This window comes from Schistocerca nitens, chromosome 3 (genome assembly GCF_023898315.1).
Source record: "Schistocerca nitens isolate TAMUIC-IGC-003100 chromosome 3, iqSchNite1.1, whole genome shotgun sequence".
Lineage (NCBI taxonomy): Eukaryota > Metazoa > Arthropoda > Insecta > Orthoptera > Acrididae > Schistocerca > Schistocerca nitens.
In genome coordinates this window covers 363129962-363147794 of record NC_064616.1, presented here as the reverse complement: position 1 = coordinate 363147794, position 17833 = coordinate 363129962, and the positions used below count along the sequence as shown (strand labels likewise).

The following is a 17833-nucleotide window of genomic DNA, read 5'->3' as shown; positions in this document are numbered from 1 at the left end:
ACTTTCATGATACTGTTACATGGTATTTAAATAAGATACCTTTTAAATGAATTTTTGAGCTCCCCACTTCTCCCTACATAGTCCGTACCATTACATTCTTATTTTCTGCACATTTCATACCACACAGTGCTTACTATTAAGATGATATAATTATTCTATTTGATAAAGAGTAGATTGAACGATTCCACTTTGGACTAGATAATCATCACTTTCTCATGTTCCTACACATGTACTAAATTTTTTTATGAAGCACATTGTTATTCTGTAAGTCCTGTCTCCAAGGAAGGTGATGCAACAGTTATGGCACAGAACTTGGTTCAGGAGGAGTGTTGTTCAGGTTCTTGTGTAGTTATCAAGCTTTAAGCTTTGCATAGTTTGCTTAAATTTTGATCAAAGTGAATGCTGGGCTGCTTCCTTTGGGGGGAGGATGGGAAGAGGGAAGGATGTGGGAAATCATGGCCAATTTCTTCTCCATTCTTGTTTATTCTAAAACTGTACTTCATCTGCTGGCCGCAGTGGCCAAGCGGTTCTTGGCACTTCAGTCCAGAATTGCGCAACTGCTACGGTCACAGGTTCGAATCCTGTCTCGGCCATGGATGTGTGTGATGTCCTTAGGTTAGTTTGGTTTAAGTAGTTCTAAGTTCTAGGGGACTGATGACCTCAGATGTTAAGTCCCATAGTGCTCAGAGCCATTTGAACCATTTTGTACTTAATCTCTAATGACGTTGTCACTGGTAAGATGCTTAAGGCCATCTCCCTTCCTTTGTAAATTTGGTCTCAAGAAGTTTCCTTGTAATTCATTTCCTGCAGACTTGGTGATGAGACAGGTTTATTGAAATTTCACTGTAAACAATGAGAGAAACAACTAAAAGTGCTTGTTGTGGAGGTTCATGTTTTTGCCTATGAGTCATTTTTAATTAATAGATTCAGCCATTCTTCATCTTTCATTGGCCTCATCATGAAGAACAATACATAGAAAAATAGAAAGAGTGACACTGTAAATCAATAAATAGAAGCAGCTATTAGAAACTATCAGTCATAGCTGATTATCTTAAACTGCTATAAACCACATTAAATGAGGACATTTTAGGTTTGAGTTCACCATGACTGCTGTGAACATTAAATGAACTACAAGTCTGATGTACGGTATCTTTTTCATGACTGAGTGCAGTAACTTTTTAGTTTAAGGTTTTGTGATAACTTACACTAAATTTAACATGATAAAATTAGGAGGAAAATTTCTACTTTTAAAAAAGCTGGTTGACAATTTGCAATTAGATATTTCAACCTTATATTGATGCATATTAATCCTACGTAAGTTTATGAGAAAGTTCAAACTGTTTTCATAACTTAAACATTATTAAAATCACAACAGAGCCAATTATGTCTCAGACATCATTTGTGACTTAAGTTTCCATAATTAATTAAACTATATTCCAAATTGGGAAGTTTACATTAAAATATACTTATTCTAGATCCAAACACTTTTCTCAATATCAAGCAACAGCTAAGATGAATGTTATCAGAAAGTGCACTTACAACTGATTGTGTGTTGCAGTCTTGGCCACTCATTGTTAAATCCAACCGGAAAAGGTTGCTGTTCTGAACATCAATGTTACAAGTTTCTGATCGTCCAAGTGCATATATGCGCCCATTGAAAGGTTTGTTTGTACGCACCTGGACAGCAATTCTGGTATCTTTACAGTTAACTGAAACTGTGTAACAGATTAGTGAATTAGAAAATTACTTGTAAGATAAAACACAAAAATATCAGACAGTATGTGTTTGTAATACTATATCTGTAATTTATAGTACTTTATAATTTAGGATTACATCCTGAATGAGAAATAAAGTAGTTTTATCCACATATAACTATTGTTCCACAAGACAATGTCTATGTGTGGCCTGTTATGAGAGTACACCTAGTAGGTCATATGTTTGACCTCAGGTCAACAGCTGCACAGTAGGAAGTAGGGAAGTAAAAAGCACTGGACTCAGCATCTCTTAACAAACATACAACAGTTAAAATTATCAGTAGTATCAAATATACACTTCCCTGTGGTGTGAGTTTACTAGCTGGATGAGTGTCAGTTACAGCTGCAATAGAGTGAGAAAAGGATAAATAAACTCTATTACACCCCAACTAGTTTGCTAGTTTGAGAATCATGTACACAATGTTCATTAATATTTAATTATTATTCTTGGTGAACCTTCTAGTAGATAATAATACTGACATTACAAAACTGTTTGATTTTGTGACAGTTCTTGATTTTGTGTAATGTGTTCACAAAATTTTATTGTGATTAATATCAGAGCAATGTAAGAATTAAACTTGCTTGTCACATATATGGGTGATAACTATACATTCTGCATTTATTATCATCATAGTACTATTCCACTGAATTTTAAAATGTATAGTTTTATCCTCACCATCATAACAGGTGCCGGTCTTATCACAGTTGATATCTGTACGACTCTGATTGTTCACACTAGGATCTTCTGTAGTATCAAAGACAACTGGTAATGTTTCCAGTGATGGATTGCTTGACTCTGTTGAAAAAAGCAAGAATTACATTATTAATGTAATGTATTTGTAGGAACTGATCTAATCTTAAATAATTATTCCATTTACTCACTTTCACACGCATTTTCATAGTATGAACCAATGCGCTCTCCATTGTCTATAAGTGGACGCTCAGCTTTTAAATAGGTGCTTGGTCCATCAGGTAGTGTTTTGTGATCAAGATGAAACAGGCGACAATTGTATGCACTTCCAATTGGAGGTCCTTGGTAAAGAAATGACCGACAAAGAAACTCACTCTCTATTTCACATGCAAGCCGGCAAGCTGCTTCACTGTTCACCTGTACAATGATGGAACAGAGGATGATGAAACGTAGGCATAGAACTGTACATGGTTACGTGCTTATTAGAAAAAAATAGAAGTGATCAAGTTATTCAGGACTAATAGCTTCACAAAAAGTTAGATATATGAAAACTATTCATTTGCAACTAGAAGGACATGAAGAAACAAGGCAGTTTCATACAAATTAAATCAAGTTTTTTGTTTTCAATTTGTACTGCTATAAATGATATTAATAGAAGTGAATCCTCAAATCTTTGGCCATTACCAAATGAAGTTATCATTTACTAAAGATAACAGGCCTCACTCACTTGAATAGAAAATTGAACTTCAGTGACAAATATTTAGTGCAGAAGATTTAGCTTCAATATTCACAATGACAGAAATTGATACCTCTATTTGGTCAAAACTCACAGTCATGGGGATCAAATAGGTAAAAAGTTAAGGCCTAATGGAAATCATTGGATATCACAGGAGATATTGAATTCAAAAGATGAAAGGAGAAAATATAAAAATGTAAGAAATAGAGTAGATGAAAGTGAATACAGATGTCTATAAAATGAGATTGACAGATAGGGCAAAATAGCTAAGCAGGAATTGCTAGAGAACAAACGCAAGTCTCTTCTTCTTCTGCCAATCCATGATTAGGCCCTATGACCTGTTCCAGCCTCATCATCTCTTCCTTGCCTTCCCACACCCCTTTGTCCAATAGTATTGTATTCCACTGTTTGTTGAGGGTTCTCTGAGGTGACATATGCAATACATCCTGCTTCCTTTCCAATCCTGATTTTGTTGGATTATTTTTCCAGTTAATGCCTGTACCCCTGGTTCCTTCCTTATTTCTTCATTTCTTATTTTCTTCTCTTGTGCAGCCTTTCACTGATCTAAGGAATTTCATATTTGATGTTTCAAGTTGTCTTAGGTCTTTTGATCTTAATATCCAACTCTCTGCTCCATATAGTACTATGGGTAATGCCATGACTTTACAACATTTCCAGTTTTACCCTTTGATGTTCTTTTCATCATGCCACATATTTGTTGATAGGTATTAATTTTCTCATTTATATCTTTCTATTTTGCAACAGTTATGTCACATCCTAGATACTGCAAATGAGACACCTGTTTTGTTGTTATGTTATTAATACTTACAGGGTATTTTCATAAAAAATGCCATTGTTTATGTTATTGTTGTTGATATCTTTAGATTCTAATTTAGGCTTATATTGTTTAATCTATGTACCACTATTTGTAATTTGTCTTTACTGTCCTGCATGATTACCTGACTGTCATCAAAAAAGCATTGTATTTAGAAATTTACCTGGTGCAATTCTTATACCTTGACATATCCTGCCCATCATCCATTCCCTGACCCAGTTGTTGATGTAGGTGTTGAACAGTGTTGGTGACATACTACAGCCTTGCCTTACTCCCTGGTTTATCTCTATTTCAGGTGTCATCTCTTTGCCAGTATCTATTCTTATTTTGGTGTTTCTATATAAAGCACAGCATACTGTTACCAGGTGTTAGGGAAGCCTGTTTTCTTCATTATTGACCAGAGCTTTTTCTGCCGATACGGTCAAATGCTTTCTCAAAGTCAATAAATATAAAGTGTGTCTCAAAACTGAATTCTCAACTTTTTTGTATAATTTGTTTCAGAGTGAAAGCATCATTTGCACAAGGTCTTCTATATGGAAGCCTGCTTGCTGTTCTAATAAACTTGAATCAGAGATGTTTCGAAGCCTTTCAATAATTAATTTACTGTAGATTTTATAAGAAGCATTCAGAAGATTGATCCCCCTGTAATTACTGTGTTACTACTGTCTCCTTCTTTCAACAGTGAAACAGCTTTAATGTTCTTAATTTGTCCTGTATGCCAACAAATGTTATATAGAGGAGCATATTCTGGGAGCATATGCAAAAAGGTGAAATACAGATACTGCTTGTAGGAAAATTAAAGAAAAATTTGGAGAAAAGAGAAGCAACTATATGAATATTAAGAGCTCAAATGGAAAACCAATGCTAAGCAAAGAAGGGAATGCTGTAAGTTTGAAGGAATATACAGAGAGGCTATGCAAGAGAAATGAACTTGAAGGCAATATTATAGAAAGGGAAGAGGAAGTAGATGAAGATGTGGTAAGAGATATGATACTATGAGAAGAATTTAGCAGAGCACTGAAAGATATAAGCTGAAACAAGGCTACTGGAGCAAACAACATTTCCTCAGAATTCCCATTATCCTTAGGAGAGCCAGCCATGACTCAACTATTCCACCAGATATGCAATATTTATATGAGACAGGAGAAATACCATCATGCTTCTAAAATAAGGTAATAGTTCCAGTTCCAGTACTGAACTATCAATTTAATGCCATGGTTCCAAAATACTGACACAAGTTATTTACCGAAGAATGGAAAACTAGTGGAAGCTGACCTCAGGGAAGATCAGTTTGGGTTTCGGAGAAATGTAGGAACACACAAAGCAATACAACTTATCTTAGAAGACAAACCTACATTTATAGCTTTTGTAGATTTGGATAAAGCTTTTGACAATGCAGCTGGAATACACTATTTGAAATGCTGAAGGAAGCAGCAGTTACTTTATAGAGGGTGAAAGGTTATATACAAGTTGTACAGAAACCAGATTCCTGTTATGAGCCAAAGTGTATGAAAGGGAAGTAATGGTTCAGGAGGGAGCGAGCCAGTATTGTAATCTATCACAGATGTTATTTAATCTGTACACTGATCAAGCAGTAATGAAAACAAAAGAAAAAATTTGGAGTAACAATTAAAGTTCAGAGAGAAGAAATAAAAACTTTGAGGTTTGCCAATGACATCATAATTCTTTCTGGGAAAGAACTTGGAAGAGCAGTTGAACAGAATGGGCATTGCCTGGAAAGGAGAACGTAAGATGAACATAAACAAAAGCAAAACAAGGGTAATGGAATGCACTGAAATTAAATCAGGTGATACTGAGGGAATTAGATTAGGAAATGAGACACTAAAAGTACTAGATGAATTTTGCTATTTGGGGTGTAAAATAACTGGTGATGGAGAGATTAGAGAGGATACAAAATGTAGACTGACAATGGCAAGAAAATAATTTCTAAATAAGAGAAATTTGTTAACATTGGGTACAAATTTAAGAGTCAAGAAGTCTTTTCTCAAGGTATTTGTCTGTAGTGTAGCCTTGTATGGAAGTGAATCATGGATGATTAGCAGGTCAGAGAAGAAGATAATAGAAGCCTCTAAAAACTTGTGCTACAGAAGAATGCTGAAGAGTAGATGAGTAGAACTTGTAACTAATGGGGAAGTACTGAATAGAATTGGGGAGAAAAGAAATTTTTAGCATTACTTGACTAAAAGAAGGGATAATTTGATAGGACACATTCTGAGACATCAAGATATCATCAATTTGATACTGGAGGGAAGTGTGGAGGGTAAAAACAATAGAGGGATACCAAAAGATGAATAGAGTAAGCAGGTTCAAATGGAGAGCTGCATCAAACCAATCTTTGGACTGAAAACACAACAATAACATGTATAATACCAAGGCCTGCGCTAAAAAAGGGAGGGGTGGGGGGGGGGGGGGAGGGCAACTGGTGGCAACTCATGTTAGTTTCATAGTGAATGATGCAATAGTTGTGAGATTTCTCTGCTATATTAACATTATTAGTCTTGTTTACTCTTCATTGCGAAGAAAGGAAGGAAAAATGAAATGAATGCCATTAGTCCATTTCCATTACATGTTCTGGCTTTGTTCAAGCTGATACTGAATTGATAGATTTGTCCCCATCCTGTGTCTAATTCGTGATATGTCCATATGGTCATATTCTACATGGGGGGATAGCATTCCGGTCAATGGCCAACCATTCCAACTATGACGTCAAGGTATCTAGGAAATGAGGTTATGATTGCTGGGTAGCCTCACATCCACAATTGTTGGGTACACAGTCACAGACACTGCAATATGGCACACAGAAGATGTGGTAGAGGGCAATAGAAAGAAAGGAAATGGGACAGTAGCAAACTGATATGGCCCAATGGCTTAATGTGAATCATTCTGTTGTTTCTCAGATATGGCGACAGTTTATACAGACTGAAACTGTATCCCACAGATGAGGGCAGGGCTGACCACATGTGACTTCAGAAGAGAGGACTGTTATTTGACTGTGAGTTCATGACATTACCACCTTAGTACTGCATGGCAACTGGCATATGAGCTCGCAGCACTCGCTGAACATGTTGTATCAAGGCAAACGGTATTCAGAAGGATATGTATTCATAGAAGGGAATGTTTAGAGTGGAGTTATCAACATGCCACCTGGACAATAGAACAGTGGGACAATGTTGTTTTCACAGATGAGTCCCGATTCAGTCTGGAGAGTGATTCTTGATAGAATCACATCTGGAGGGAATGTGGAATATTATTTCAGGACCCAAAAATTGTGGAAGGCGACCAAGATTGAGGAGGATCCCTAATGGTGCGGGCAGGGATTGTGTTTACCCCTTAAACCACTCTTCATGAAATTGTATGGGTCAATTGGCAAGGTTTAACTGCTGTCAGATATCGTGATGAGATCTTGGGATCTCATTTGCAGTTGTTGCTAGGTACTGTGGGCCCAGATGTCTTACTGATGGACTATACTGCTCGACCTCATAGAGCACATTTGGTTGATGTTTTTTTTTTTTTTGTAAACAGAAGATACTGTGTGCATGGCATGGCCTCCTCAATCTCCCAATTTGAATCCCATAGACCATGCCTGGATGCACTACGGAGATGGCTTGCATCACGTCAGCATCCACCAACCACTCTCCAAGACTGCAAGCAGCTCTGCTGGAAGAATGGGTACTACTGCCTCAACACGAGATTGGTGACGTCATTCACAGCATGCCCCATCATTTTTGTTTACTGTTATGCATGTTGCAGTTGTTTGAATTCTGTATTTTTTACATTGTTTCTACTTTACTACCACCTGCTTATACTGTTTTGTCGCAAAATAAACACAACCTTGCAAAATTTCCTTTTGTTGCTTTAATTTTGAACTCCAGTGAATCAAAAATCTTTCTCTAAATTTTTATGAAATAGCATCACACTACTTTCAGTACATTCCAAACAATTTTTCTCCCTGTTTTCTGTTACTTTTGGATCATGTAGTACTGTACAAAGTGTCCATTGAGACCAAAGACACATCAACTGAAGAGGAGGATACAAGAAGAATAGATTGTTAAATTATGGCTGTTGAGATTACTTTCCATATAGTGTATATAGCTGTATAGCAGTGACCAAATATATTATGCTGTAATATCCAGTTTATTTATATTTTAACTAAAGACAATTATTTGATGGCATTGAGATATTAAACAAAATTTTGTTGTTTCTTCTAGAGAAAAGAGCTATGCTGTGTTAAATTAACACATAGAGTATTCATCTCATTCCCTTCTCAGTGCCAAGCAAGGGAGAAAACATAAAATGTAATGTCATCTACATCTACATCTACATCCATACTCCGCAAGCTACCTGACGGTGTGTGGCGGAGGGTACCTTGAGTACCTCTATCGGTTCTCCCTTCTATTCCAGTCTCGTATTGTTTGTGGAAAGAAGGATTGTCGGTATGCTTCTGTGTGGGCTCTAATCTCTCTGATTTTATCCTCATGGTCTCTTCGCGAGATATACGTAGGAGGGAGCAGTATACTGCTTGACTCTTTGGTGAAGGTATGTTCTCGAAACTTTAACAAACCCCGTACTGAGCTACTGAGCGTCTCTCCTGCAGAGTCCTCCACTGGAGTTTATCTATCATCATCCGATTGCGATTACTAAATGATCCTGTAACGAAGCACGCTGCTCTCCGTTGGATCTTCTCTATCTCTTCTATCAACCCTATCTGGTACGGATCCCACACTGCTGAGCAGTATTCAAGCAGTGGGCAAACAAGTGTAGTGTAACCTACTTCCTTTGTTTTCGGATTGCATTTCCTTAGGATTCTTCCAATGAATCTCAGTCTGGCATCTGCTTTACTGATGATCAACTTTATATGATCATTCCATTTTAAATCACTACTGGCATCCAAGTCATTAAAGACAGAATATAAATTCAGATTGGGTAAGAATGGAGAAGGAACTTGAATGTTGCTTTGTTTAAGGAACAACCATTACATCTACATCAGGTGACCTCAAGAATCCATAAACACCTAAATCTAGGTGGTTAGATGGGGTTTATAAGCACGGTCCTACTGAATATGAAACTGATCTCTTTAACAGAGTGCTAAAGGTCTTCATTGTTAAACTCACTAATTTGTGATGTGAGAGGAACCAATGATAATAGTAATGTATTTATATTTTAGCTGGAATTGAATACTGTGAATATGACTGTTTTTTACCACATTACTCACCCAGATGGGAAAACTTAGTTCTGAAAGTCTTTAATTTATCAGAGGAACTCCAATCACACACATGAGAAGATGACTGAAATCTTTTGGACATAGCCATTTCAACAAATATGTCACAAATTTGTAATATCGAACAAATTATTAATACAGTATTAGCACGGTGTCATTTACACTATACAAATAATCAGGATATAAAATTTAGTTGAAATAAAAAGACAGAGCAAAAATGTTACAGTGTCCTATAGGATGGAAATCAAATGAAAAATGACATTATTTACTGTCACTTCTTTTTCTGGCAAAATACGTGGTTGCTGAATTTACTATTTTGTTTCAAAAGAAGGTGAAACCCATTTTGTCAAAATGAATAAATAAAAATTGTAATGGAAGAGAAAAATACAATTTTTCATTAGCAGAAGAGCAAACTCATTCTTAATTATTTCTCTGATGAATTAATTAATTAATTCATCCATACCTCTTCGTGTTCTGTAGATCTCACTGAGGAGGATAACCTTCAGGGATGTGGTACAAGTCTAGGTGTATGTTAACAAAAAACAAGACAATAACAGAAACTGTTTCATATACTATATTAACAATAAACTTTCACTAAGTAGTATTGGTTAGTTCTACTCATGCTTATACCATCTAAATGTAATTGACCAAATTAGGAAGCAAGCTGTCAACTGCTGCCTTCTCAGTTATACTACAGTGTTCTGTTTTTCCTGCTATTAGCAGCTTCATGTATACTTGATTACAATGGTATTTTTCAAGGAACATATGTACCTACATCTGTAAATATTGATGTGAATCCTATTTGCAGTATATTACTGCTTACCATAGCCTTACAACAAACAATGCTACTTGTCTTGTAGCTAGTGTACAAACTTCAAGGAGCATTTCAGTTTAGCATTTCTTTACGAAAGGTTTCATGATCATATTACAGGATTTTGTATTATAATATGTGTACCTGTAGTTCCTTGTCAACATAATAGTGTAGACTGGCATACTGTGCAACTTTATCATCTGAAACTCCAATCCTTGGGGAGATATACTGTCTGTTGCCTTTGCATGCTTGGTTAGCTGAAATAGAAAAACAGTTTTTTTCTGAAATTACATGGATGAAAACTGAAATCATCTCACTATAGATATATTGCTCTCCAATATCATACAATTTGTATTTCATACAGAAGAAATGCTTATTTTGAGTGTACAATGCTTCAAAAACTTCCATTTATTATTTGAATAAAAACATTGACCGGAAGATAAAGCCAAAAAAGTGCTAACAAGAGAATTTTTCTTGTTTATGTCAGCCAGGTCTTCATTTGTAATGCTGTGTATGCCATACTCAGTAGAGAATCCTTTATTGAAAGGCAGTTACTAAGCTCTACTCAGAAAAGTGGGTCAGCATTTCATTATAATGACGTTATAAAGAACGTGTAGGAACTCTGCGACAACTGGAAGAGCTGAGCTGTGTCTGTAGTTTATGGACTGATTATGAAGATAGTTGTAGGGGTATCCCATTGAGACAGCACAAATGTTTAATATTTTATTAGGAACACTAAGAAACATAAGTAAATTATAGGTTTTCAGTGATCTAATGAGATTGGTAAGACAGAGATTTAGGAACCAGGTTTTAAATTGTAAGACATTTCCAGGGGCAGATGTGGACTCTACCACAATCTGTTGGTTATGAACTGTAGATTAAAACTGAAGAAACTGCAAAGAGTTGGGAATTTAAGGAGATGGGACCTGGATAAACTGACTAAACCAGGGGTTGTACAGAGTTTCAGGGAGAGCATAAGGGAACAATTGACAGGAATGGGGGAAAGAAATACAGTAGAAGAAGAATGGGTAGCTTTGAGAGATGAAATAGTGAAGGCAGCAGAGGATCAAGTATGTAAAAAGACGAGGGCTAGTAGAAATCATTGGGTAACAGAAGAAATATTGAATTTAATTGATGAAAAGAGAAAATATAAAAATTCAGTAAATGAAGCAGGCAAAATGGAATACAAACGTCTAAAAAATGAGATCGACAGGAAGCGCAAAATGGCTAAGCAGGGATGGCTAGAGGACAAATGTAAGGATGTAGAGGCTTATCTCACTAGGTGTAAGATAGATACCACCTACAGGGAAATTAAAGAGACCTTTGGAGAAAAGAGAACCACTTGTATGAATATCAACAGATCAGATGGAAACCCAGTTCTAAGCAAAGAAGGGAAAGCAGAAAGGTGGAAGGAGTACATAGAGGGTCTATACAAGGGTGATGTACTTGAGAACAATATTGTGGAAATGGAAGAGGATGTAGATGAAGATGAAATGGGAGATACGATACTGGATGAAGAGTTTGACAGAGCACTGAAAGACCTGAGTCGAAACAAGGCCCCCGGGAGTAGACAACATTCTGTTAGAACTACTGACGGTGTTGAGAGAGCCAGTCCTGACAAAACTCTACCATTTGGTGAGCAAGATGTATGAGACAGGCAAAATACCCTCAGACTTCAAGAAGAATATAATAATTCCAATCCCAAAGAAAGCAAGTGCTGACAAATGTGAAAATTACCAAACAATCAGTTTAATAAGTCATGGATGCAAAATACTAACGCGAGTTCTTTACAGACAAATGGAAAAACTGGTAGAAGCTGACCTCGGGGAAGATCAGTTTGGATTCCGTAGAAATATTGGAACATGTGAGGCAATACTGACCCTATGACTTATCTTAGAAAATAGATTAAGGAAAGACAAACCTACGTTTCTAGCATTTGTAGACTTAGAGAAAGCTTTTGACAATGTTGACTGGAATACTCTCTTTCAAATTCTGAAGGTGTCAGGGGAAAATACAGGGAGCGAAAGACTATTTACAATTTGTACAGAAACCAGATGGCAGTTATAAGAGTCAAGGGACATGAAAGGGAAGCAGTGGTTGGGAAGGGAGTGAGACAGGGTTGTAGCCTCTCCTCGATGTTATTCAATCTGTATATTGAGCAAGCAGCGAAGGAAACAAAAGAAAAATTTGTAGTAGATATTAAAATCCATGGAGAAGAAATAAAAAATTTGAGGTTCGCCGATGACATTGTAATTCTGTCAGACACAGCAAAGGACTTGGAAGAGCAGTTGAATGGAATGGATAGTGTCTTGAAAGGAGGATGTAAGATGAACATCAACAAAAGCAAAATTAGGATAATGGAATGTCATTGAATTAAGTCGGGTGATGCTGAGGGAATTAGATTAGGAAATGAGACACTTAAAGTGGTAAAGGAGTTATGCTATTTGGGGAGCAAAATAACTGATGATGGTCAAAGTAGAGAGGATATAAAATGTAGACTGGCAATGGCAAGGAAAGCGTTTCTGAAGAAGAAAAATTTGTTAACATAGAGTATAGATTTAAGTGTCAGGAAGTCGTTTCTGAAAGTATTTGTATGGAGCGTAGCCATGTATGGAAATGAAACGTGGATGATAACTAGTTTGGACAAGAAGAGAATAGAAGCTTTCAAAATGTGGTGCTACAGAAGAATGCTGAAGATTCGATGGGTAGATCATATAACTAATGAGGAGGTATTGAGTAGGATTAGGGAGACGAGAAGTTTGTGGCACAACTTGACTAGAAGAAGGGATCGGTTGGTAGGACATGTTCTGAGGCATTAAGGGATCACCAATTTAGTATTGGAGGGCAGCATGGAGGGTAAAAATCGTTGAGGGAGGCCAAGAGATGAATACACTAAACAGATTCAGAAGGATGTAGGTTGCAGTAGGTACTGGGAGATGAAGAAGCTTGCGCAGGATACAGTAGCATGGAGAGCTGCATCAAACCAGTCTCAGGACTGAAGACCACAACAACAACAACAACAACAACTATAAAATTGGTAACATTTTTAGTACCAGTAACAGTATGTTTTCATATTTACTGTCAGTAGGGTCGTGGGACATTAAACTCTTGTACACATACCTGTAATATGACATGATTAAAATTTGATCCTTAGCTGCAGATTCTCTGGCTGGAATGGAATACAAAGTGGTGCTACTGACATGGAAAATGATGAGAGATTTGCAAATGCAGCTAACTCTTTTAATTTTGTGACTAAGTCCTATTCTTTTGAATATCCAAGTGATTAGCACAATGTAAGCTTATAGTTCACATGAATAGAAACAGATGATGTGGGAGAACTGTGCAGAGAAGTTAACACTTCAGTATCTACATTCTGAATGTTATGGGATGAATAAACTACATTCTACATTCTACACTCTGTAGCTAAAAGCCTAGAGCAAAGAATATGGCATGTATTATTTAGAAGTTTATTTACTTATTATTATGTATTGTAATATATGTTCCATAGATATATTTTTGCATGTAGGTCTGGAAAGGGAATCACATTCTGAGCACAAAAATACAAATTAATAATCAAAATAAACACTCAATAAATACTGATTAACAATCACATGCAAAGGTCAGAAACAAAAACCACTGATATTATCTAAACAAAGAGTTTAATTTACTAAGTACAAAGACTATTTTCATTACTTACAGAAACAAACACTGTGATTTATTAGGTGTAATTAAAGTAGCATGAGACATTAAAGCTGGAAAACAGAAAGATACAAGGGACAGTCATATCTGTCTCTGTTAAAGAATTCATCTAGACACTAGAAACTTTTTTCCTAGCAAAGATTCCTCTATATTACTTATAAGTCAACGATTATTACCTTGTGCGGACTTAATATCACTTGTAAATGTGTTCAAGATATTTGTGATGGTGTACTTTACACCTTCTTGCCCCAGGAAAAATTCTTCAGGTCACAGTGTATTTCACATTTCCTTCTTGTGATATAGTAGTTGTATGCCTCTCTCATTTCATGTTGAGAATAATTGTCAAGCACAAATGACATGATCAGAAAGATATATTGTGAGGCAGTAGTTAATATCACCTCTTACTTGAAAAGATTATGAGAGGAGATTGTTGGACACACTCTACATACAACTCTGTTGATCTTTTTCTAAATGGTACAGACTTTTTTCGATATCAGTCAATTGCCTCATAAGATGATTCTGTAACGCATCAATGGTTGGAAGTAGTCAAAACAGGCAGATTCTGAGACATTGATGTCTCTGATTTTGGAGATTATCAGAGGACAAATGTTGCTGAGCTAAGCCTTTCCAAGGTTTGGAAGATTTGGTGTTCCCAATTAAGCCTATTATGGGCATGGACACCCAGGAATTTTGAACAGTGTACCCTCTGTTTCTGCTGGCTCACATGTGCAATATTAATCTCCTGAGGGCTTTGTGACCAGAATGGGGCTGAATGTAATTAGTTTTGCTAAGGTTTATTGGTACAGAATATACTGTGAGCCAGTTCAGAATCTCTTCAAGTAATGGGTCTTAAGTTGGTGGATGTTTTATTGTCTATCATAATGCTTGTGTCATCTGCAAACATTGTGAAGTTGCTTGCTCTGTTGGAGGACAGGAGGACAGAGGTAGGTTGTTGATTATATAAAAAAAGAAAGGCAGCAGAATACGGACATAACTTTTTGGGACTCCATAATGTACTATGCTCCAGTCAGACTCTACCCATACTACCTGTGTATTGTCTCCATCTAACATTATTTTCTATCATATGTCCTGCAGATAGAATATTACCCAATTATCCAGTTGTACTTTGATTCCACAGTAGCATTCTTTCTCCATAAGTGTCCTATGGCTGACAGAATCAAAAGCCATAGACATTTTTCAAAACATGTCAACTGGAAATGTTTTCTTGTCAAGACATTCCAAAATTTTATTTGTAAAGAAAAAAAATGGCATTGGTTGCAGAGATAACTGTTCTGAATCCAAATTGGTTTCTTCTAATTACAGTATGTCAAAGTTGTCAAGGTGAGTGATAATCCTGGTATATAATTTATTTTTCAAATACTTTAGAAAATGCAGTCAAAAGTAAGATAGGACTAGAATTTGTAACATATGTAGCATCCCCTTTTCTTGTACAGGAGCTTTATAATAGCACATTTTGTCATGTTATGGAAGACACTGCAATTGGGGGACACATTAAATATACGAGTGAGGACTTAACTGTTTACAGCAGGATTTTAGCAGTTGCTCAAAATATTGTTGACATCTGTTGAGTTATTGATTTTTAAAGAAATAATGGTTTTCCTTACTTTCTTTACTGTTACAGGGGCTATACTTATCTGATCTCTAGAATTAGGGTAATGTTCTTTCAGTATTTTAATGGTCTTTGCTAAATAGCCATCATGCCTTTTTTTTTCAGCAAACTTAAACAGTACACCATAAAAAATTTTATCACATTTTTACCACAGTCTCTTCATGACATACATGCTGATTTTCAGTATTCAAAACAAGGGTTTGGAACTTACTGGGGCAATTAGCACCAGTCTCACCCTTACCACTTGCCATATTGCTTTGATTTTTGTTACTAGGTTTATTAATTTTGGAGCTTAAATCAAACTTTTAGACTTGTGAATAACTTTACTCATTATTTTACACTATTTTTTATGTTGATTTAACTGGGTGGTGTTCTTTAAATTTTTTATGCAATATACAGCTCTACGTTTCTTTTGCATGAAGTCTTTATGCCAGTAGTGATCTGTTGTTCTTTGGTGGGCTATTTAGTTTGGGCCTTACATCTCTTTTTTGAGAAGGTACTTTCAAATATTAGTTCCACTTTGGCACTGAACAAACTGTACTCGAAACAGGCATTATCTAAATTACATACATGACTCCAGTTTATGTCTTGGAGACACAATTTAAAAGACTGAATAATTTCATCATTAATTGTTCTAGCTACTTTCCAGTATGGCCAACTTTCATTCTCACAATTACTTGCAGTGTTAACTTCAGTGTTTGTTGATCATGATCAGGGAGACCTTTTAGGACTTGCCTAGTGATTATAGCACTTATTTTGGTCCAGCCTATAAATATAGTGTCAATTAATGTGCTTGTTCATGAAGATATACTAGTATGGAAACTAACTACAGAAGCAAGGTTGTTTGTGAATATCAAATTTTTAAATCTCATGTCACCGAAATTTGTTACAAAATTTACAGTGAAGTTCCCAAGCACTATCACATCCCTCCTGTAAGATGCGCGTTAGGAGAGTGTCTAACTGCTTCAAAAAGAGACTAAAATTTCCTGAAGGTGCCCCATATGGTGTTATTATTGATGAGTAAGAATTACACTCACATTCAGAAGAAGTAGAACACCTTGAACGACTGGAGACAGGACATTCATATTCACAGGATATGTACTTTAGTATGTTCTGAAGCAATGATTAGCGTTTGAACTATGTCAGTCCGCAGGTGCAAGGTCAGTATCAATATTGCAGTGCAACACCACCTACCGGTAAAATGTGTCTGCGCCTCTTGTTGTTGCTAGAAACTGAAGGTAATGGATCAGTGTGACTTGAGCAGACATGTAGGCTGCCTTGCAGACATACGCACAAACCATACCATCAAATCAGAGAGGTGAAAAGAGGGTGCATTATTGGCATGAGAGAATGTGATCCATCCATTCAGGAAATTGCTGCTCATGTGGGATGAAGTGTTTGGCAATGCAACAGGTGTGTGCAGAATGGTTCATGGAATGCCATAGAACATGAGGAGATGGGTCAGGTTGCGACACCCAGACCGTCCCCCAAGAAGATCAACACTTCATGCGAATGGCATTGCAGGACAGATCTACATCCTCCTCAATGCTGGTGAAACAGTGGAACAGTGGAACACATCATACACTACCAGGGGTGAGTCTATTACCGTTTATTATGGCATAGGTTATGCGCACATCATCCACTTCGCCACCTACCTTTGACAAATGTGCAGAAACATACTAGATGGCAATGGTGTATGGAATGACATCACTGTGGACAGGAATAGCGTCAGTGTCGATGAAAGAATCCAGGTTCTATTTGTGTGAAAATGATGACCACATTTTGGTTTGCCACAGACAGGGGAAGTGGCATCACAGTGACAGCATTTGCACAAGACATGCAGGTCTTATAGTGTGGGGTGCTATTCAGTACAACCACAAATCACAGTTGGTGTGTGTCCAGCACATTGTGATCAGTGTGACCTATGTGAATAACATCCTGTGTCCTATAGCCATACCCTTTCTGCACAACACCCCAGACACTATTTTTGAGCAAAGCAATGCACGACCACATGATGCTGCATTAACACCTGTCTTCTTGGTGTCTCAGGATGTCAGCCTTTTGCCCTGGCCTGCCAGACCATCATACTTGTTGACAATAAAAAATGTATGGGATATGGTGAAATGACAGTTGCAGTGGTATGACCCAATGCCAACTACCACCACAGATGAACTTTGGACCCAGGTGAATGCAGTATGGAAGGCTATACCACAGGCTGCCATTCATGCCTTATACACATCGATGCCACCACATATGGAACAAGTTATCAGGTTCCATGGTGGACCCTGTGCCTACTAGGCAACAGGATGCATGCCGAACAGATGTGACTGAAATGCAACTCATTTCTGCAGAACATACTAATGTACTTGTCCTATGAATATGAACATCCTCTCTCTAGTCATTCAAGGTGTTCTGTTTTTTTTTCTGAATATGCATGT

General features: G+C 36.8%; 1 protein-coding gene across 1 annotated transcript in view; it reads right to left on the bottom strand.

Annotated features, from left to right (window-relative positions):
• LOC126249599 (uncharacterized) overlaps positions 1–17833 on the bottom strand; it is a 129445-nt gene that overhangs the window by 16792 nt on the left and 94820 nt on the right. Inside the window, exons 7-10 of the mRNA XM_049951260.1 lie at positions 10211–10323; positions 2637–2862; positions 2431–2550; positions 1540–1715 (exon numbers count right to left, since the gene is read on the bottom strand). Of these exons, the coding sequence (XP_049807217.1) occupies positions 1540–1715; positions 2431–2550; positions 2637–2862; positions 10211–10323 (635 nt within the window). The remainder of the gene's footprint in view (positions 1–1539; positions 1716–2430; positions 2551–2636; positions 2863–10210; positions 10324–17833) is intronic.